Here is a 22,354-nt window from a genome sequence, read left to right on the forward strand (position 1 = left end):
GATTAGCTAGCATGGTGCACATTGTTGTAACTTGAAAGATCATCAGGAATATCGAATCTATCAGAACTATTTCCATGCTGAAATGCCCTTGAACGGTAAGAGTATTTTAAACTCCTTAGAGGCCTTTGGTTTTTCCAAACATGTGTTTAAATTAATGAATTTTTGTTCATTTTAGTACCACACTGTACTGGTGGAGATATGTATAATGAGAAACTCGAATTGCATTCATAATGGTCATGTTTGCGGGCCGAAATCTCTTTTCGTAGCGATTCGAATGGGCTGACGTTTTGAAAGCACGTTTAAAACAGCTTGGAAACTTTAATTAATGAAATAAATGTTATCACATATTTCTTGCTCTTACGCGTTTCTGTTGGAAATAATTATGAAGACAAACCTTCTCTATGGACCTCTGTATATTCCAGGTGCCTGTTAGAATTCCAGAAAAATCGGTGCCTGTTAGAATTTCAGCCAAATTGAATACATAAATATTATGTATATGTCTTAATCCATATAGGGCCTTCATTTGTCTTCTAATGAAATATAGAATATAGATAACAAGTACATCTAAGAAGCACATTTATTATACATCAGTTATTATTGCTTAAATACAATCTTATTCAGACGTATCTGTTTGCTCCAGAAATGTTTATGGGTAGTCCCAAGTTCAAGAGAGAAAAAGTAGGGGAGAACAGTCCAAAATGAACCCCTTAAGCTTTTTCGGTATTTCTACCAATATAAACAAGAATACCGAACCATTTCAACGCGTAATAAAAAAATCATAGTGGACGCATGGTTGATCGTTTTTTCTTAATAGATTGAACTATAATCTTACGGGTGAGGTGGAAGAATCGTAAATCGTTAAATTTGAGTGAATATTAAGGTATTATGCTCCTTTTTCCAATCTAGCTCAATAATAGATAACAAATTTTGAATTGTAATGGTAATATCCGTTCATAAATGTCCTGCAAAAGATTATATGAGTAATTTTATGAGTGAGGTCATTTTGCCCCGGAGGTGCGTTATGCACTGTTCTCCCCTTCCTTGAACACTCACTTATTTTCACCTTCGCTCCCGTAATGTTATTCAAGTCACGCACGTTCCTTACAACCGGAAGCTTATCCGAAAAACCATGATAAAAACATTTACTCCTTACATCGGAACACTTACCCCAACTGTCTTTTTCTTCTCGGTTCTGTTTTTATAGCCTGCTCGAAGGAGAACATGTTGGCTATTTATCGCCAGTGGGATGCGGAAAATGGGAACGGCCCCACCGACGAGAGTCTTGTGGAACAAATAAAATCATCTCTACGGGACGCACTACCTGCTGACAATCAAGAAACGTTAACGTGAGTTTTTCTTTTCCTTCGGTGTTAGTGCTTACTGATTGCCCTGCCGCCTGCGGTACTGCCAATAGTTGTAATCGATTTTATTGGCACTTCTGTCAATTTGGTTCACTACAATCACGACCCTGCGATAACCATTGCGTGGTAGATATCGTAGAGTTCATACCTGCACTTTATTACCAATAGCTTTTCTAGTGTGGCTCGAGCTTAGTGCCACTAATAAATATCAATTTATATCAGCTACGGGTGCAATGTTACATCCTTAGTAAAACCTTAAGTATTTGTAACGAAAAAGAAGGGTTGATCGGTTTATTGTGGCTTGTCGTTTCCAGGGCACCTTGGACGGAAAACGGAATTGATCCCGAATTGGACAGTCATGAAACTTATCTGAATGACTTCAAAGAGCTAGTGTACGACAAACTGAAAAACGCCATCGACCAAAGCCTTGCAAAGGACCCAAACGGTGGCAAGGGCCGGAAGAAAACTGTTCAGGTGAGTCAAATTTATCGTGCAGATCGCGTATGTAAAACGGTGTCCCAAATGATCAAATATGCATCTGAAAAATTAATATTAGTATAAAATATAGTAGGGGAACAGACGGCTTTGGCAGGTTTTGTTCTATTATTGGCAGGGGGGTTTTTGTCGACCGAATTTTATGAAATTTGGTCACAATATTCTTTGATATGCAAAGAATGTTTGGGCTAAATTTGAGCATAATCAGTCATAAAAAACCCCCTGCCAATAATAGAACAAAACCTGCCAAAGCCGTCATCACCCCTATTTTTCAAATGTTAGCCATGGCCATAGTTCAAATTCGTGTATTTTGCCATAGCTTGAGCCATAGTTCAAATTCGCCATAGTTCATAGCCATTGGGCCATAGTTCAAATTCGTTTATAAAAATACTATTTATGTATTTTCTTTTCAACCTTGGCATAGTGTAACAAACCAAAGATAACAGATAGATGGGAATGATAAGAATGATTATCTATTAGAAAGCAAAACATGTGTGGATTGCAATCAAATAATTGAGTTCATAGCAGAGAATTACGAACGTTAGCTTATTAGGTGACAGTACAGCCATTCAGTACATCTTTACAGTACAAAAAAAGGAGAGCATAAATGATGCACTACCTAAAATAGAAGAGCAGACAGAATCCTTTTTCACATTTATTCTACATTCAGGACAGGATTTTACAACTCAGGTACGCTCGTTGCAGCAAAGCAAGAAACATCTGCTCCTGGGTATGGCACGTTTTATTGCTTTCTTATTATCAAAATCACAAGCCGGAGCTCCAACCTTATCAGTGGCTCAAGAGGATGTTCACTATTCCGAACCGAGATATAAGGATCCTTTCTGTAGGTACATCACATTGGAAACTTTTTTTCATTCGTGTTAGTTTATTTGTGATAGACTTACAGCTCCCTGCTAGTTATTACGGAATAAAAGAGGTACTCATCTTTCCATTCCCATTTTATCGTACGTTTTCTCTATCAAGCACACGAAATCATTGAGGTGACTTCTTGCTATGTAGTAGCTTGAAAAAACAGCACGTACGCCTAAATAGCAATTTTGGAAATGAAATGAAAAAAAAAAAGAAGTTAAAGTAAATACATACTAAAACATGATATAATACATAAATACATGTACTAAAGAGTGAAAGCAAATACCAAATATAAAGTTTCATCAAAAATTTGGAAATGGTTTTCCACATAATACATACATTTTTTTTTACTTTAAATTTTACTGAGTCTTGAAAATTTTCCATGGAATTTCTGCAGAGCAAATTTCATCTTTGTTAGCACACTACGGGACATGGGACAAAAAATGTTTGGAATATTTTTCAAACGATTTTCTGGATTAATTCCCGAAATAACACCTGGATGAATATTCCAAGAAATTTCTGGAGGAGTTTCCGATGTATCTTAGGAAAGTTTTTGAGTAATTTCAGAAATTGGAAGTTTATGGAAAAAATACTTCAAAGAATTCCTAGTGAGTTTTCCAACAAATTTCTAAACAATTTCAAGATCACAGCAACCGTTGCGCGTAGATGGCTGCTACTAAATTTTACTGCCAGGTTTGGCGCCAAACAGAAAAGTGCACCAAAAAGTTTCTGCGAGCCGGGTCAATTCAAATTTCCGCCCTACCTCACACAAGACAGAGCAAACGAATTGTGGTGACAAATAGGTCCTATGTTGAGGGCTAATGTGACAATAAAACGGATCATAGTGACCTCCTTGAAAAAGGCACAATACATGTGTCCGAAACGTCGGATGAAAACATAAAACCCTGTTTTTGATCCCATATAGAGCATGTTGCGGGACCTAAGCTGGTTTCGTAATCCTCTACTACTCCTCTGCGATCGATGCGGGTTGTCGGTATCGGGGGAGGCCGATGTCGTCCGAAAATTCCAGGAGCATATGCGACCGTGTGATGATAGTGCCGTTCCTCTGCACGCCAGATCTCCTAATAGCGCCCTCGAGTTCAATGTTGAACAATAAATTCGAAAGTGCATCACCCTGCTTCAATCCGTCTAAGGTCACAAACGAGTCTGTTAAACACAGAAACACAGACAGTCTATTAAACAGGATACGCGACAGGATGGGGGATCTCTCTGTAATTGGCACACTCTAGTCTATGCCCTTTCTTAAAGATTGGGCATATGATGCCATCCAACCAGCCGGCAGGCAGTTCTTCATCCTCCCATATTTTCTGGATAATGTGGTGGATTGATTGATGCAGCTACTCACCTCCGTGTTTGGGAAGCTCGACCGGGATCTCGTCCTTCCCAGCAGCTTTACTGTTTTTCAGCTCGTTTAGAGCCTTCTTTAGCTCGTTCAGCGTTGGTGGTTCCACAGCTTTACCGTCGCAGACTATGTCTATCCTGCTCCTTAATACACCTTCATTTCCACCGTTCAACAAATCTTCGAAGTGCTCCTTCCACCTGACTGCCACCATAGTCTTGTCTGTCAGGGAATTCACCTCTCGGTCATCGTACATGGGGGACACTGGCGCAGTCTTATGCCGCGCGTCATTGACAGTTGCGTAAAACCTCCGCATACCGTTTCTGTCCATGTTCTCCTGCACTTCAGTTATCACACTCTCTTCGTGTTGCCTTTTTTCTGCGGTGGATTCGTTTCTCTTCTGCCCTTGCTGAACTGTACCGCTCTCTGTTGGAACGGGTACGAGCCACTAGCATTCGACTCCTAGCAACATTTTTCTCGTCCGTCACTCGCTGGCACTCCTCATCAAATCAACCATTTCGTTGGCGTCGCTGTGCAGTAAACTGGCCCAGGTTACAAAAAATCGTCCGATTCTACGGGGCACCCCCAGGATTTTGCCTTTGGGTAAGAAAATCATTCTCTGAAAATTTCAGCCTGATCGGTTATTGCATAAGCTGGCGCAATTGATTTGAAGTTGATATGGGGGTTTCAGTCGCAATATATGGGAAAATACACCTCTGCTACTATTTCGTACAGGAAATTGGATGGAATAGCCCGATTGAGCCCAGATTTGCAGAAAATGAAGTTAACATACCAATAAACAATTTGTCATAAAATTCTGCTATGATTAAATAAACTTTAAATAAGTTTCTAGCGGTTTTATTTGGAGTTTGGTTGAGCACTTTGAAATTCATTAATTGCCTTGGAAACAAGCGCATGTAATCGAAGTTACTTATGTTTCAGTGCGCGCGAAATCACGCATCGCAGGTACCTTTGATTGCATGCATATGTTTGCATGGCAATTAATGAATTTCAAAGTGCTCAACCCAACTCCAAATAAATCAGCCAAAAACTGATTTAAATTTTATTTAGTAGTAGTAGAATTTTATCTCGAATTGTTCATGGGCATGTTAACTTCATTTCATGCAAATCTGGGCTCGTTCTAACTCTGCCATCTAATTTCCTGTACGAAATAGTAATAGAGGTGTATTTTCCCATATATTTCTGCTGCAACCCCCATATTAACTTCAAATCAATTGCTCCAGCTCATGCAATAATTGATCAGGTTGAAATTTTCAGAGAATGATTTTCTTACCTAAAGGAAAAATCCTGGAGGGTGCCCCGTAGAATCGGACGACTTTTTTTCTCCCCATATTAGGCTGGGCCACTCTACTGTGTAGCGCCTAACACTTCATGCGCTGTTGTAGAAACAGCTTCGTGGATATTTTCCCACAATCTGTTGACGTCGCCAGATCCGGTGGCATCTCCTATCCGCTCGTCGAGCTTCTGGTGGTACTGGTCAGCAACTCCTTCAACTGACAAGCGTTGGATATTGAAACGCATCGTTCTGTTGCTTCGTGAATTCGTGACGCTAGATAGTCGCGCCCGAATTTTTGCAACTACAAGGTAGTGATTCGAGTCAATGTTCGGACTTCTAAAGGCCCCTACATCTATAACATACGAGAAATGTCGTCCGTTGGTCAGCACGTGGTCTTTTTTTATAGAGGGATGAAGGCAAATCTGCATACAGACACCTGAAATTATCACTCAGGGAGTGGGGTTGGCGTGGAAGGCAGCAGGCCAGACCGCCGGACCCACTAAACTCATCTAAGTAATAGAGGGTTACTTGAGTTACCCTCTCTTCTAATGCCCTGCCAAATCGACACCTTTTACAGTGCCTCTCTTCGATGTTTTGGTCTTACGTCTGATCCCTTTGGCTCCCTTGTTGGTGCCAGCAAGCACACAAAACCGTTGAGCCCTTGAGCCCTTTATTTTTTCCTTGTGTTATTTTCTTTTTATTTTTAGATCCATTTAGCTCTCAACGTACTCGCAAGCTACTAAGATAGTCCCCGGCGGCGGATCTATCCTACTCCGACGGGGAGTCCCCCGGCGGCGGAAGCTCCCCCGATACCGACGACCCGCATCCGTGGAAGGCTGTTACCTTACCAACACTACACTTTCACCTGGTTAGCATGTTCATAGTTCCGCTCAAGTCCTACGTACATTCTCACTTCAACGGGTGACAGGACGAGTGCCGAGGTCAGACCAAAGATTCGGGTGGAGATAGCTTCCGGTACAGTGGAGCCCCGACGACCCGAAGCCGGTGCGGTGGACCTAGCCTACTCCGATTAATCGATTTCCCATGCACTGCGCCTTTTAGCTTCTTGATTAACCGATGAGCCATATAGCTCACGCCTTGGTCGCGAGCTACTCGGATAGTCCCCGGTGGTGAATCAATCCTACTTCGATGGGGAGTTCCCCATCGAAAGCTTCGAAAGCTCCCCCGTAACCGACGACCCATCTCAACAGGTGACCGGAATCCAATGATTCCGGGTGGAGATAGCTTCCGGTTCAATGGTGCCGCGACGACCCGGATCCGGTGCATTCGCACGCCACGATCTACTCAGCTGGTCCCCGGCGGTGGGCCTAACCTACTCCGATAACCGAGTTTCGAGTGCCTTGAGCCATTCAGCTCTCACCTTCTTCGTTGAGCCATTTAGCTCCCTCCCCGGTCACGATCGCGAACGACTCGGATAGTCCCTGTCTGCGGATCTAACCTACTCCGACGAGAAGCTCCTCGAAAGCGGGAGCTCCTCCGAAATCGTCAGTTTCGTCACATTCTGAGGCTACGCGCGGTAGCTGGCGCTGGCGTTCCCATTCATTATCGACACATGTATTCACGACTTCCACGGCGGAGTACTCATGATTCGCTATCCGTAAAGGCTGCCTGCTGCTGCTCTATTCGCCAACTTCGTTATAGGATGTCGTCTATCCTGGACGTCGCTCTTGCGACCGCTCTCCACTGTTCTGGGTTCTGGCACAGTTTTGGCGGTAGTGTCCGTTCCACATGCTTCCCACATCGCACGCCTCTCCGTTTCAAACCGGGGGCATGTGAACAGGGTGTGTTCAGCCGTTTCTGTCACGTCTGGGCATTGCCAACAGGCGGTAGAAGTCGCGTGTCCGAACCTGTGTCGGTACCACTTGAAGCATACGTGGCCTGTTAAGAACTGGGTCAAGGCAAAGTTAAGCTCTCCATGAGGTCTGCTAAGCCATGCCGACACACGTGGAATTAGACGATGGGTCCGAGCTGTCCCACTTCCTCTGCCATTTGGCTACCGTTGCTGCCTCGATATTTCTTCGAGCGTTATCGGTGCCCCTGAGGGCGTGGCGGTGCGATATGCACTGATGGCTCTCAGGCACATTAGCCTATGAGTACTTTCCAGCTTTCGCACGTTGCAGATTACACTGAACGCCGATCCCCAGGCTGGACCTCGTAGTATTGAAACCACCACGCTTGCCAGAAACCTGAGCTTGCTGGAGCACACCCTAGAGGTTTTCGCCAACATCCTCGATAGGGCTGCTATCGCCGTCGACGCGCGCTTGCAGACGTAGTCGACGTGACTTTTAAAGCTCAACTTATCGTCTAGCATCACCCCCAATTGTTTCAGAGATCTCTTGGAGGTGATGTCGCAGCCGCCGACTCTAATTGTCGCCTCTTGAACCGATTTCCGGTTGTCAACGACTATCATCTCCGTTTTATGATGCGCCAGCTGGAGCTTCTTGCTGCGCAACCATTCCTCCACTAGACTGATCGAATAGGCTGCAGTCAATTCGACCTCCTCGATGGATTCTCCGTACACGGTCATGGTTACGTCATCGGCGAATCCCACTAACTTGACACCTGGTGGGAGCTTTAACCTCAGCACGTCATCGTACATCACGTTCCACAGTAATGGACCCAAAATGGATCCCTGTGGGACACCTGCCGTGATGGGGGCGCTAACCAAGCCTTCGTCTGTCTCGTAGATCAATACTCGATTCTGAAAGTAACTTCCTGTACAGCCCTACAGGTACTTCCAGCCGAAGCAACGAGTTCGCGATCTCCATCCAGCACGCACTGTTGAATGCATTCCGCACATCGAGTGTTATTACTTCGCAGTAACGTATACCACACCGCTTGCATTCGATGGCGACTTTTGCAGTGTCAACCACCGATTTAATGGCATCCCTCTAGCAGCAGCAAAGATTACAAGTCGCAGACTATTATCGTTGGTAGCGGAATGAAGGCTTTCAGTACCAATGGCAGGGCGAAAGAAACTTTCTCTTCCGATCTGCACATTTGCATCCCCGATGATTGCAATCTTTACATCGTGTGTTGGGCACTCTTCGTAGGCCTTATCAAGGCTCTCATAGAACTCATCCTTCACGTCATCAGGCTTATCGTTCGTTGGGGCATAGATGCTATAGTTGAAGAATTAGCCCTTCATTCTCAACACGCATACATGGAGAACAGACGCTGTTGTGAGCCGCTCCTAACATGGAGGAACAGACGCTCAGAAAGATTTTCATTTCCGGAGAGAAGCAAACCCCCCGCTCCCTGTCAGCATACGGCCATAGTTCCCACCGGGGTTGATTATCGTTACCGACCTTTCACAAGGTTACTCGTATCCCGGTTAGCGCCACGAGAAGGTAGGGATAGGAGTTGCTGGGTAAGAGGCCAAGGATCGCGAGATGGGATCTATGTTATTCCTTCAAGTACGCGAAGTACCAATGGTTCGATTTATCTAGCATTTGGTAAGACAATTATTTGACGCTTTTAGTGGAATGTATTTATTAGTAATGTACTATTTCATTTGATTCCACTACTTTAGTACGACAAGTGAATCGAATCATGTTTCGAATATTCTTCAAACGAGTTCCAACCTCGGCACTGTAAACAGTTGTCTTGAGAACATCACAAAAAGTGTATTTCAATTCCAGAGTCATTATTGTTTCAATTGTACTTCTGTCTACTTAATAAAGATAGTTTTGGTACCGCTGCAGCATGCCTGTAACACTAAAACTGCAAAATAACTGAAGGTGCCTCTATCGTGCTAGAACCAATAAGCACGCACATTTTACCTTCATTACTCCGTACAGAATTAATATGAACAGTGAACACATCAGCAAGCATAACATAATTAAATTGCTACTGTGACGATGTTTGACTATGTCTCCTCTCTGCTTAATACGTTTACTTGCAGGAAATATTTCACGAGCATTCGACCCACCTAATGTACTTGAATGAACATCTCAGCGCCGGCAAATACATATCATCCAAAGTCCCAGACCGGATACGACAGAACGTGCAGCAAAACTATCGCTCCGGCAGCCGGCACCCACCGTACTTCGTCTACGGTGGTCATGGCAGTGGCAAAAGCACGCTTCTGTCGCATATTTACTCGCAGCTAACGGAGTGGTTCGAGCACATTAAAGTGCATCGTGTGATCCGGTACGCTTCTGCCACACCCCGGTCCGCCTACAACCTGGAACTGCTGAGAGTAATCTGTCAACAGCTGGCAATTATACTCAATATACCGGAGGGCTATTTACCAAAGGATGCCTCGTTTGATCCGCTCTACATCAATAACTGGTTCCAGAACCTGCTGAAGCACTGCGAAGATTTGCACAACGAGATATTGTTTCTCTTCATTGATGATCTGCACAGGTTGAACCCACTGGACTGCGACATCGTGGCAGCTTTATCGTGGCTGCCGATTAGCTTGCCGTGGAACGTTTTCCTCGTCGTCTCAACCACTGTTCCGATCGACTCACTCAAACTGACACCGATGCAGAAGGAACGGTTTAAATACTCAGATTATTTCTTCGATCTATCGTTGGAGCAGGACGAGACAATTGTGCGGAAAGCGGATAACTCGGAATCCTTTGAAGCATACGTGAACAACATTTTCGATGCGATGGAGCGGCGGTTTGGAGTGAAAGGCTTCAGCAAACTGGCTATCTACATCACGTGCTCGGAGTATGGGCTGACCGAAACCGAGTTTCTGGAGCTTTTGATGCCCACTCAGGACTCGGAGGCACTCATCGACACGAATGAGGGGGGCTTCAATTTCTCCACCTTCCGGACTGCACGGAATGAGATGAGTATGTGTCATTTTACAATTTCTATTCATAGGTGTCACAGTGAGAAAATGGCGAATCAACGATTGAGATTGCTTTTGTTTGGCTTTCTAGTCACATACTTTTGATTGATTGTGAACCAAATGTGCACAATTTTTAAGATTTCAGAAAACGTAGTTACTGAATGTTATACTTTGTAGATGTGTAGAGCTCTAATAACAAAACAAAACTGAATTATTACATTGTAGGCCATTTCGAAATGAATTCAATGAAAATGATTTCAACCATTTCGCCAACTGTGCGGTGTATACAACATCAAATGGAAATTCTAATCAACATTTTGCTCTTTTTCTTCCCAATGATCACTGCCCGCACTTCACCCAAACGTGTGTAAATTTCATTTAAAATTTAATCCCCCCATGTCATCCGATGGAATCCCACCGTTTGTTTGATGACCGACCTCAGGAACCCTTTTGCGGGAGAAGCTAATGTCCGGAAAGTTGCTCATCGTTTGGCGACACAGCATCTGCTCGGAAATCACCAAAGTGCGCTACATGACACCGGATATCTCCCGGGCGGTCCATTCGGAAATTGTGAATTTGTTCTTCCCTCCGGATAGCGAGGAGAGCGACGAGATATCCAGCGCACAAAATAGCAGAAAGTCGAGTAAGTACACACGTTAGCACTAGAAGGGGTGTGGGTACCGTCGCTCGAGCTGACGGTGGCAGTTCGAGATTAGTTATGACGGGATTTAGCACGATACCTTCTCTTAATATGAAAAGTTGATATTTCATTGTGCTCCGTTTCTGTATGACAATGTGGCATTTTAATTTGTAGCCTTCGTAGTATTTTCGAATCAGTTTGATCCGGGTCATGATTGCAGCTTTATCATGAACTCGGTGCATTACAAAATAAGTTTGAGAGTTCAGATGAAGGATTCGAAACAAACCAAAACCATTGTTATCTTGCTTCACGAAACGCGGGATACTTATAAAAAGTATTCTACGATTGAAGCAATGTAACGCCACAATTGAAAAGCAACGTATCATAGGGGAGGGTAGTCTAGTCAAAATAAAGACAACAATAGTTTAAACTTTACAATATCAACAATAGACCTCTTCATAATTTCTAAAAGTATCCGTAATTCAACCAATCATCATTGGTTGCCATCATTTATTTTTGTCGTAAACTACGTCTAAGCGGAAGGCTCGGATACAGGGTACAAAACGAAAATTTCAAAATTGGGGTCCGTCACGAAATCATGTAAGATTTCAATCGTTAATACCCCAAAAACATTTTAAGTTTTATAACGCTTTTGATGACCATAATTTAGTCTTCTAGAGTGTTATGAAACCAGCATAAAACCAAAATGTTGCCAGGGTATCGTCTTTATCTGTCAATGGATTGTTAAGATTTATATATCAACCGACTCGCTAACTTTCCCCCAATTTGCTGAATGGTTTGAAACTATTGATTATTATCAACGTTAATCTATTGAAAATTCTAATTCTTTCACGTCCGGTAAAAATGTCAAAACTAATCTATCGCAATAACTCTTGGCGACTGTGAAAAACTTAATTGAAAATCAAGTCGTTTTCGGCCGCTGCAGTGTTGTAAAGCAGCAAAAACAAGTTTACTTCTGCATCCGACGGTTTCGGTAATTTATTTTACCTTTTTCAAGGATTTGAAGCTTGTTTCGTTGTTAGAATGGTAGTGTTACACACTAATGTAGTCCATTCAATAGAAAAATGGCGCCCGCTTCGGTACATAGGTTACAGTTATTTTGCGCGGCACTGTATCGTGGGTGGCTTTTTTTGCTATAAACCCTAAAGCTTCTCTTCTTTTCGCTATGCTTTCCACTATAATTCTTCACCTACGCTTTTGAGCACTGCAGCCGGTGGCTGCCTGCGGTTTTAAACTAAGGTTTAAAACCGCAGGCAGCCACCGACAACTAAGGTTTAAAACCGCAGGCAGCCACCGGCAACTAAGGTTTAAAACCGCAGGCAGCCACCGGCTGCAGTGCTTAAAAGCGTAGGTGAAGAATTATAGTGGAAAGCATAGCGAAAAGAAGAGAAGCTTTAGGGTTTATAGCAAAAAAAGCCACTCACGATACAGTGCCGCGCCAAATAACTGTAAGTGTGTAACACTACCATTCTAACAACGAAACAAGCTTCAAATCCTTGAAAAAGGTAAAATAGATTACCAAAACCGTCGGATGCAGAAGTAAACTTGTTTTTGCTGCTTTACAAGACTGCAACGGCCGACAACGACTTGATTTTCAACTAATCAAACGCGTTCGTGAATCCCCAACACGGACATCAGAGTGATGTATGGTACGCACCTTTTGGCCTATCGCTTCATTTTTCTTTTTGCATAAAAAGAGCCGTGACTTCTGCGCGCATCTCTTTCGTTCGTGGTTTCACGGCGAATAGGCCGCTCCGCTAGAGCGTGGACCATCCCAGTAACAACGGCGCGGCGGAAGGAAATTTTTCGCTTCGGTGGTGTCTATGGCGGTCGTGGCAGCAGCAGCAGCGCGTCATTCACGGTCGAGATTTCACGAAGCTCGTACCAGCTGGCGTCCGTAGCAACGAATCATCGGATGGCGGTCGAGTGGTACAAATAAAATTACTTGTTCATTTGTCAAGATTATCATTATGTACAAAAGAGGTATGGTTTTACCGAAAATCTCCAACAAAGTGACAGTAAAAATTCATCCAACAATAATGGACTTAGGCGATGGTTACTGCAAAAACTCATCGTCAGTAGCAACAGCACTCAAGTGAAATATGTAATGAATTTCTAACAGCAAACTTCACCGATGACCATCACTGATGCCGTTGGGATCGCAAACGACGCAATCAAAGCCAATTAATTTTGTTTCACTTTAAAAAAAAATCGTATCAAACCAACACTTCTTTTTCCTCTTCTTATTGGCATTACATCCCCCACTGGGACAGAGCCGCCTCGCAGCTTAGTGTTCATTAAGCACTTCCACAGTTATTACCAGCGAGGTTTCTTAACCAAGTTACCATTTTTGCATTCGTATATCATGAGGCTAACACGATGATACTTTTATGCCCAAGGAAGTCGAGACAATTTCCAAATCGAAAATTGCCTAGACCTGCACCGGGAATCGAACCCAGCCACCCTCAGCATGGCTAAGGAGGGCCCCAGCACTTATCTGTTTCAAATGGGGGGTATGAGAAGAACCGATTTACGCTTCTTGAATCCTTGTTGAAAATTTACAACTACTAACTAGAAATTTTCACCAAAACCAAATGTCTGCTACTTGCGGAGAATTTCACTTCCATCACAAAGTGAGTAACTCGCGCTCGGAAAAGCAGCTTTCTTATATCCAATAAGGTAGAATCATTAGAAAATGTTTGTGCCAATCAATGCAAGGATGTGCAAGCTGAGGATTAAAGGCAGTTTCTTCAACTATAGCATCATCAACGTGCACTGCCCACACGAAGGGAGACCCGACGACGAGAATGAAACGTTGTAGGCACAGCTGGAGCAGACATAAGATGGATGCCCACTGCGGGACGTCAAAATCGTCATCGGTGACATGAACGCACAGGCAGGAAGAGAGGAAATGTATAGACCGGTCATCGGACCGGATAGTCTGCACAATGTATCGAATGACAACGGCCAACGATGCATAAACTTCGCAGTCTCCCGTGGAATGGTAGTCCGAAGCACCTTCTTTCCCCGCAAAAATATCCACCAGGCCACATGGAGATCACCTAACCAAGAAACGGAAAACCAAATCGACCACGTTCTAATAGACGGTAAATTCTTCTCCGACATCACGAACGTCCGCACTTACCGCAGTGCAAATATTGAATCCGACCACTACCTCGTTGCAGTATGTCTGCGCTCAAAACTCTCGACGGTGTACAACACGCGTCGAAGTCAGACGCCGCGGCCTAACATTGGGCGGCTACACGGTAGACTAGCCCAAGAATACGCGCAGCAGCTGGAAGTGGCACTCCCAACGGAAGAGCAGCTAGGCGCAGCGTCTCTTGAAGATGGCTGGAGAGATATTCGATCCTCCATTGGTAGCACTTGTAACGGTGCCCCCGGATCAGAGGAACGACTGGTATGATAGCGAATGTGAGCAGATAGTAGAAGAGAAGAATGCAGCATGGGTGAGAATGCTGCAATACCGCACGAGGGCGAACGAGGCACGAGGCGCGGAATAGACAAAACTCGATTTTCCGGAGGAAAAAGCGTCAGCAGGAAGATCGAGACCGTGAAGAGACGGAGCAACTGTACCGCGCTAATAACACACGGAAGTTCTATGAGAAGTTGAACCGTTCACGTAAGGGCCACGTGCCACAGCCTGATATGTGTAAGGACATAAACGGGAACCTTCTTACCAACGAGCGTGAGGTGATCCAAAGGTGGCGGCAGCACTACGAAGAGCACCTGAATGGCGATGTGGCAAACGAAGATGGCGGTATGGTGATGGACCTGGGGGAACGCGCGCAGCACATAATTCTACCGGCTCTGTATCTCCAGGAAATCCAGGAGGAGATTGGCCGGCCGAAGAACAACAAAGCCCCTGGGGTTGACCAACTACCAGGAGAGCAATTTAAACACGGTTGTGAGGCACTGGTTAGAGCGCTGCACTGGGTCTTTACCAAGGTGTGGGAGGAGGAAGTTTTGCCGCAGGAGTGGATGGTAGGTGTCGTATGTCCCATCTACAAAAAGGGCGATAAGCTGGATTGTAGCAACTACCGCGTAATCACATTGCTGAATGTCGCCTACAAGGTACTCTCCCAAATTTTATACCGTCGACTAGCACCAATTGCAAGGGAGTTCGTGGGGTAGTACCAGGCGGGTTTTATGGGCGAACGCTCCACCACGAAGCAGGTGTTCGCCATTCGCCAAGTACTGCAGCAACGCCGCGAATACAACGTGCTCACCCTAGCAGCACATATGTTGCACTGAAGCAACTGCAACTCATATGTGACCAGAATCAGTCACAATCAAGTTGCTGTAACTATTTTTGACTGACTTGTGCTGCTCGGGCATCTATTCATCGACTTCAAAGCTGCATATGATACAATCGATCGGGACCAACTATGGCAGCTAATGCACGAACATGGATTTCCGGATAAACTGACACGGTTGATCAAAGCGACGATGGATCGGATGATGTGCGTAGTTCGAGTTTCAGGGGCATTCTCGAGTCCCTTCGAAACCAGCAGAGGGTTACGGCAAGGTGTCTTTCGTGTCAGCTATTCAACATCGCTTTGGAAGGGGTAATACGAAAAGCAGGGATTAACACGAGTGGTACAATTTCCAATAAGTCCGTCCAGCTATTTGGCCTCGCCGACGACATAGATATTATGGCACGTAACTTTGAGAAGATGGAGGAAGCCAACATCAGACTGAAGAGGGAAGTCAAGCGGATCGGACTAGTCATCAACACGTCGAAGACGAAGTACATGATAGGAAGAGGTTCAAAAGATGACAATGTGAGCCACTCACCGCGAGTTTGCATCGCGAGGTGGTAGAAGAATTCGTGTACTTGGGCTCACTGGTGACTGCTGAAAATGATACCAGCAGAGAAATTCGGAGACGCATAGTGGCTGGAAATCGTACGTACTTAGGACTTCGCAAGACGCTCCGATCGAAAAGTGTTCGCCGCCGTACCAAACTGACTATCTACAAAACGCTCATTAGACCGGTAGTCCTCTACGGACAAGAGACCTGGACGATGCTCGTGGAGGACCAACGAACACTTACAGTTTTCGAAAGGAAAGTGCTGCGTACCATCTATGGTGGAGTGCAGATGGCGGACGGTACATGGAGGAGGCGAATGAACCACGAGTTGCATCAGCTGCTGGGATAACCATCCATCGTTCACACCGCGAAAATCGGACGACTGCGGTGGGCCGGGCATGTAGCCAGAATGACAGACAGTAATCCGATGAAAATGGTTCTCGACAACGATCCGACGGGCACAAGAAGGCGAGGTGCGTAGCGGGCAAGGTGGATCGATCAGGTGGAAGATGACTTGCGGACCTTCCGTAGACTGCGTGGTTGGCGACGTGTAGCCATGGACCGAGCCGAATGGTCTTATATACCGCACACAGGCCACTTCGGCCTTAGTCTGAATAAATAATAATAAATAATATTCCACAATCTAGAACATGTTTGATCAAAATGTATCTCAAAAGTCGAAACTCATACTTTAACCATACTCATATTTTATCCATCAAAACAATAATACTTTAGTTAATACTAAAATCATACCCACAATATATTTTAATGCGTATTGTGTTACAATATCCTTACGTTGTCCAACGTCTACCTTGCGGTCGTGTCTTGTACACAACCTTTCTGATTTTTTCGCTTTCTTCATAAGACGAGAATGACTATTATCAGCTCTGTCCCCTGTCCAAGACTAATGAACAATAAATTAAAGGTCTATAGAATCACAAAAATATTCCGGGTAGAATTTTTTTTTATAATGCATTTTAACTTGGTTGGAATTGTTTTAAAACGTCGTTGTTCTTATAAATTTTTAAAATTTATTGAAGCAATTTGATTATAAACTCTATGTATCTAAGTAATCTTATTATACTCCAAAACCAAAGGATTTCGCCTTTTGATGTGGTGAACACTTCCACATCACGAAGCGAACTTCTTTGGCATGTCAAGATTGTAGACTTGTCTGCCGAGGGTGCGCTGGTCTTTTGAGAGCCTTGAGTACATTCACACATCAATCAATGCCATTCCGTGGATTCCAAAAAAAGTGTGGCGAAACAGAGCTTTCAGCTAAGGAGATGAGCAGCGCGTGACAACATCGGTTCTCGTTTGGAGTAAGATACCAAGAGGATGAGCACAGGATTTGGCTTTTCGACAAAACGGCTATGCCGACTCTGTGGTGTTGAGAAGGTGGTTTATTCTCCAGTAGAAGGTGTGGATGTTGCTCTCCAGTGCCGTACCAGCTGTTGCTCTGCACGAAAAGCCTTCCGTCTTTTTCCGACTATAATTGTTCATCTTCAACGTTCATGCATTCGATTCTATTTTTAAATATAGTCCTAGACGTTAACAACAACTGATTCATATATTTTTTCTCGATTATTCCAAAACTAAACGAGGCAACTGGTTTGACCAAATGACTGGTTTTTGGTGTAAAGCGTTCGATTGGGAATGCAGCAAGCAAATTAGAATACTATTTCTCCAAACAACAGTTAGTGTGGTTTGAACGAGAGGTGTGTTCAATAGATTCGTTATGTTAGGAATAGTAGATTCTGTTGTTTGTCTATTTTTTTTCAATTGCTTTTTGTTTGATGCTCTTTGACTGTTCAATTTATCTAATTTATGTTATAGGTTTTATGTGATTTTTTTTTCTATTTCATCTTATTTATTGTTGATCAAATTTAATTTATTCTGTGTATTTCATTTAAATTCTAAATCGCACATTCCTATTTTTTTCCCAATATATCTGATATGTCCACATAACTCCTATTTTATATGTGCAAATAAGTGCTAATACGAAATTAAATCATCCTTCATTGATTTGATACGAATGAGTTTGACGGTCCACGGTCCTTATTTGTATCACATGACATCGGACCAGTTGAGCTGGTATCCCGAAAATGGCCTGTAGTGTTGTGTGAATACATTAAACTCTTATTTCGTTCTCCGATAGCCTCCAACGGGCTTATATATAATGCAAACAAAATGATTTGTATCTCACAGCAAAACAGATTCAAATATCAACGCTGCCGGGCTTGAGATAGTGAAGAAAATCCAATGAAAGAATGAGCTATGGAATTCCTAGAAGAAATAAATCGAGAAAAAAGGGTACGAAATCGGAAACTGAGTGCAATTCCAGCCACTTGGTTGCCACACAATGATGCGGGTGGATGGCGGAGATAAAGAGATTTCTTTGTGTCTTTTGTTTTAGTTGGCAGTCGCCAGATTTCCCCCCACTACTGCCACAACGAGGCCCTCGGTCAGCTGTCACTGGATTGTCACATGGTTTTTCTTTAATCTGGGAATCATGGCTAGTTGGTACAACCATGGTACGTTGATTTGTAGTTTCCCGTATTTTTTTAAAAGGAAATTAAATACTATGCTGAATTGCATTCCTTAACGTTGATTTGTACAAAGTTTTGTTACAATTAATCTGTCACGCAGTGTTAAAAAAAGGTTGCTGCTATTTAGCAATCAAATATTAATAAACTTATATGACTTTTTGATATTGTAATTGCATTTGCCTATCTCAACATTGCATGCGATATTGTATCTTTTTTTGTTATGTGTGAGACGAATGCCGATGCTATTCGGATGGGGAAGGGTCGTTTGGGCGAATCCGCCATCCAACCATTAGGCCGAAGCCCATCTGGCCGAAGTCATTTGGCTGAAAGGTTGTTCGGCCGAATAGGTCATTAGGTCGGAAGGGTGATGTCAACAATAAGGACATTTGGCCGAATAGGACATTTGACCGAACAGGACATTTGGCCGAATAGGACATTTGGCAGAATAGGATATTTGGCAGAATCGATAATTATAAAAGTGAGAAATGAGGAGTGAGAAGTGAGACGTCTCACTTCTCTTTCCTCATTTCCCAATTCTCTCATTTGCCATTTCCCAGAATTGGTCATCTCCTATTTGCTATGCACGTGTTTGCCCAGGGTCTCCATTCCAGTTAACCTTGCGAGCAGAGGCGTAGGATTGCCAATCCGGAGATGGCGAGTTCGATTCTCGGTCCGATCTATGATGTTTTCGAGTTTCCATGTTTACATTCTCGACGCCCTGTGCATAGTGTAACCACAGACAAACAGACGTAACACTTCTCATTTCAACATCGTTCACGTGTTCAAAGGTTGATTTGAAATACATCTGTGCTACGCGATTGTGCCAAGAGAGGCGCTAGTGTTCAATCGCTTTGACATTTGATTAGTGTATATGCTGCTGAATGTTTTCTGTGTTGATGACGATGATGATGATGATTGATATAGATGTATGCGTTAGAATCAAACGTCAAATGGGAAATAATCATGGCCGACTCTGTGTCTCGTGATTCTGATAACAGATGGCAGTAGTGTTTTCTGAAAAGCGAATGACGATATTTTTTCGAACAGTTTGTATGAAGAGTTACGTCTGTTTGTCTGTGGTGTATCCATTGTACTTGCCCCACAAGATAAATACTCATGCATACACCCTTGCTGCAAAAGTAACACGGGGGATCTTTGAGACTTTCAAAAACTAGACTTCTCCGCACAATGAGCCAGATTCTGAAGGGATCGAATGTATTTACTCTAAGTATATTCCCTAAAATTGTAATTAGATGAGAATTTTAAGTTTTTACTCTCACGATAAAAACTTGTAAGTTTATTAAACACTTCCCCTTTTATTAACATGTAACCACAGAGAAACAGACGTCTCACTCAGTACATGTTCCATCGTTCACCTTTTTAACGGTTAATTTAATTATATGTAGGTGGTCAATCGGCCACCGATGGCGCTTCCATCGACTTTGCTTGTGTTTGACGTTTGCGCACTACCGCCATCTGGTTGCCGCTTGACCACACACAGTGATTTTAGCATTGGGGGATAATGTTTTCGTGACGATGATTTTGATTGCATTTTGTTCTAAGTGAGACGTCTGTTTCTCTGTGATGTAACATAAAATAAAACGAAAAAATGAAGTCATGTTGTGAAAATCTTTTTCGGCATTTAATTAGGGGAAATGACGGCTTTGGCAGGTTTTGTTCTATTATTGTTAGGGGGGTTTTTAATCACTGATTATGCTCAAATTTAACCTAAATATTCTTTGCACATCAAAGAATATTGTGGCCAAATTTCATAAAATTTGGTCGACGAAAACCCCCCTGCCAATAATAGAACAAAACCTGCCAAAGCAGTCTTTTCCCCTATGTAAATTAACAACTAAATGCTGCGTTAAGAAGGATCTCCAATTATGTTCTATGAAAGGGTATAATTTTTTATCTTAGCTCTACCGCGTTTCGCCGGATTTGTCTACCTGTGTATCGATCGGCCGGAAGTGGGAAAGTTTTTAATCAGCTTCCAATTTTTTTTGCCTCGATTCGACGTGATTCGATTGAGAAAAAAGCCAACCATCAACCGTTAGGGACATCGGTTTTAATTGATTTTAATGGATTTGCACTAAAAGCCAGAATTGCCGTAGCTGTGAAGCGCAAACGCCAAGCAACGACCAGAACGGGAAGAAACCGAAAGCATTTTAATTGCTCCTGGCCATTAAGTTGGGCGTGCAGCGTAAAGAGGGAGTTCATTAGGTGTGATTTTGATGTGCTTAAAGGGTGGCCTGATTTATGACATGGGTTGATCAAGAACTGGTTAGCTACCCGCCAAATCGGGAAAATTTTCGCTTATTGCTTGTCAGTTTCTGATGGTAAAAATGACAAAGATAGATTGGGATTTATTATAGGAAAAACAAGGAAGATTATATTTGGTTTTATTGGGTTAGGTGTCTATATCAAAAATCATCACCAACTCTAAGTAGACCCAAGTAACAATTTCAAGGCTTCATGGATTTATTTAAGTTTTTAGACGGTTTTATCGCTTCATTGTTCAATGCTGCAAGATTAGCTTTGTTTGAAGACCTATAGCTATCTCTAAAACCATAATAAAATGTCTAATAAAACCACAAATGTCAACAGCTTCATAAAATTATGACTGGGCTAATGATTATCTTGAGGACTCCAATAAAACCAATTCTGAAAACTGTAATAAAACGGGATATTTTGGTCATAGACTTGTCTTACGAATAACCTCCTTAAAACTGTTTTTTTATAGATTTATAATGGGATTATACAAGAACATAATGTTTATGTTGAACTTCATGCACTATGGCCAACCGAATGGCCAAAGACAAATGTTTCTATCATAATGTTTCTGCTACAAGTTTCTCGAAAACTTAAACAAAGAAAACAATAAATAGGGGAAATGTCCCGATCTCCATCTCACTGAACATATTTTCATCCCATTGCGAAACAAAGAAATACGGCATCAATTTCGAAGTTTCTTTTTGTAAACATGCGTGCTCACTGCTGAAAAAAATCACAAAAATAAGAAGCAAATCAAATAGCTTTCCATTGCTTTGTTTTTGATGAGATGAACATCGGAGCCATGAGATGAAATCCAGGAGCTGTTCCCCCTCAATGGATACGTAAACTTTGAAAATTGGGCATTCGCATATTTGAAGTTATGTTGATTATTGACAATAAAATCGTTAGGTCAAATCCCACTTCTGAAAATGGAATAGATAATGAAAATCGAGTAAACTAACCGAATATGACCTTTTATTTCCGTTGAATTAAGATAGTATAAATACGAACACCCAACAAATGGTGCGATAACCAATATTTGAGTTGCTCTACTGCCACTGTTGGAAGCATAACTTCAATTGCAATTATTGTGGACTCCGGTAACGCATAATCAAAACAAACAGCAAAAAGGATTAGACAGAAACTGTTTTATCTGATGCTTATACTGCCCTTCTACGCATAATTGTCCCATGTTACCTTTGATGAAAAATCTCAAACTCGAGTCAATTTGTCCCACTGAAAAAATGAAGTTGTCGTTTGATGATAATGGAGCATACAAAAAGTTTACAAATGCAGTAATCCGTGTTATGGTCTGGAAAAGTGTTGCCTACGCTCATTACATTCTAAAAATATTTGTTAAATTAGCAGACCCAATCGATTAAGAAATTAGTGGAAACAAATTAGTGGGAAAAACTGACGCTAGTTTATTTTTTTCATCTTAGGTAATATGGGACAGTTATACGTAGAACGGCAGTATATAGTTATAAAAAGTTCGAATTAGAAATGAACGCCATTAATTTGATTGAAGTACCATTTAAGTTACTTTGAGTCCACGTATCGAACTTGATTCCTCTCTCCGTCTTCTCACAGTACATTTATTGCATTCATTTTCCTTGTACAATGAATTAATTAGCAATTTCTAGCAAGTACTTATTACACTTGAAAAATACCCAAAACTGTATTTTGACCATCACAACTACCCACGGTGTAGTAGCAGCCTTGATGGTAGTATAGAATTGATTTCATATCATATTTCAAATCTTTTGCGATATTCACTACCATATGTAGCAATCGCTGCATTTCAGAATAATTTGCAAATCTCGGAGCACGAG

General features: G+C 42.6%; 1 protein-coding gene across 1 annotated transcript in view; it reads left to right on the forward strand.

Annotated features, from left to right (window-relative positions):
* LOC134211016 (protein qui-1) overlaps positions 1-22,354 on the forward strand; it is a 267,806-nt gene that overhangs the window by 147,692 nt on the left and 97,760 nt on the right. Inside the window, exons 9-12 of the mRNA XM_062687537.1 lie at positions 1,205-1,346; positions 1,676-1,835; positions 9,309-10,209; positions 10,651-10,851. Of these exons, the coding sequence (XP_062543521.1) occupies positions 1,205-1,346; positions 1,676-1,835; positions 9,309-10,209; positions 10,651-10,851 (1,404 nt within the window). The remainder of the gene's footprint in view (positions 1-1,204; positions 1,347-1,675; positions 1,836-9,308; positions 10,210-10,650; positions 10,852-22,354) is intronic.

This window comes from Armigeres subalbatus, chromosome 2 (assembly GCF_024139115.2).
Source record: "Armigeres subalbatus isolate Guangzhou_Male chromosome 2, GZ_Asu_2, whole genome shotgun sequence".
Taxonomy (NCBI): Eukaryota; Metazoa; Arthropoda; class Insecta; order Diptera; family Culicidae; genus Armigeres; species Armigeres subalbatus.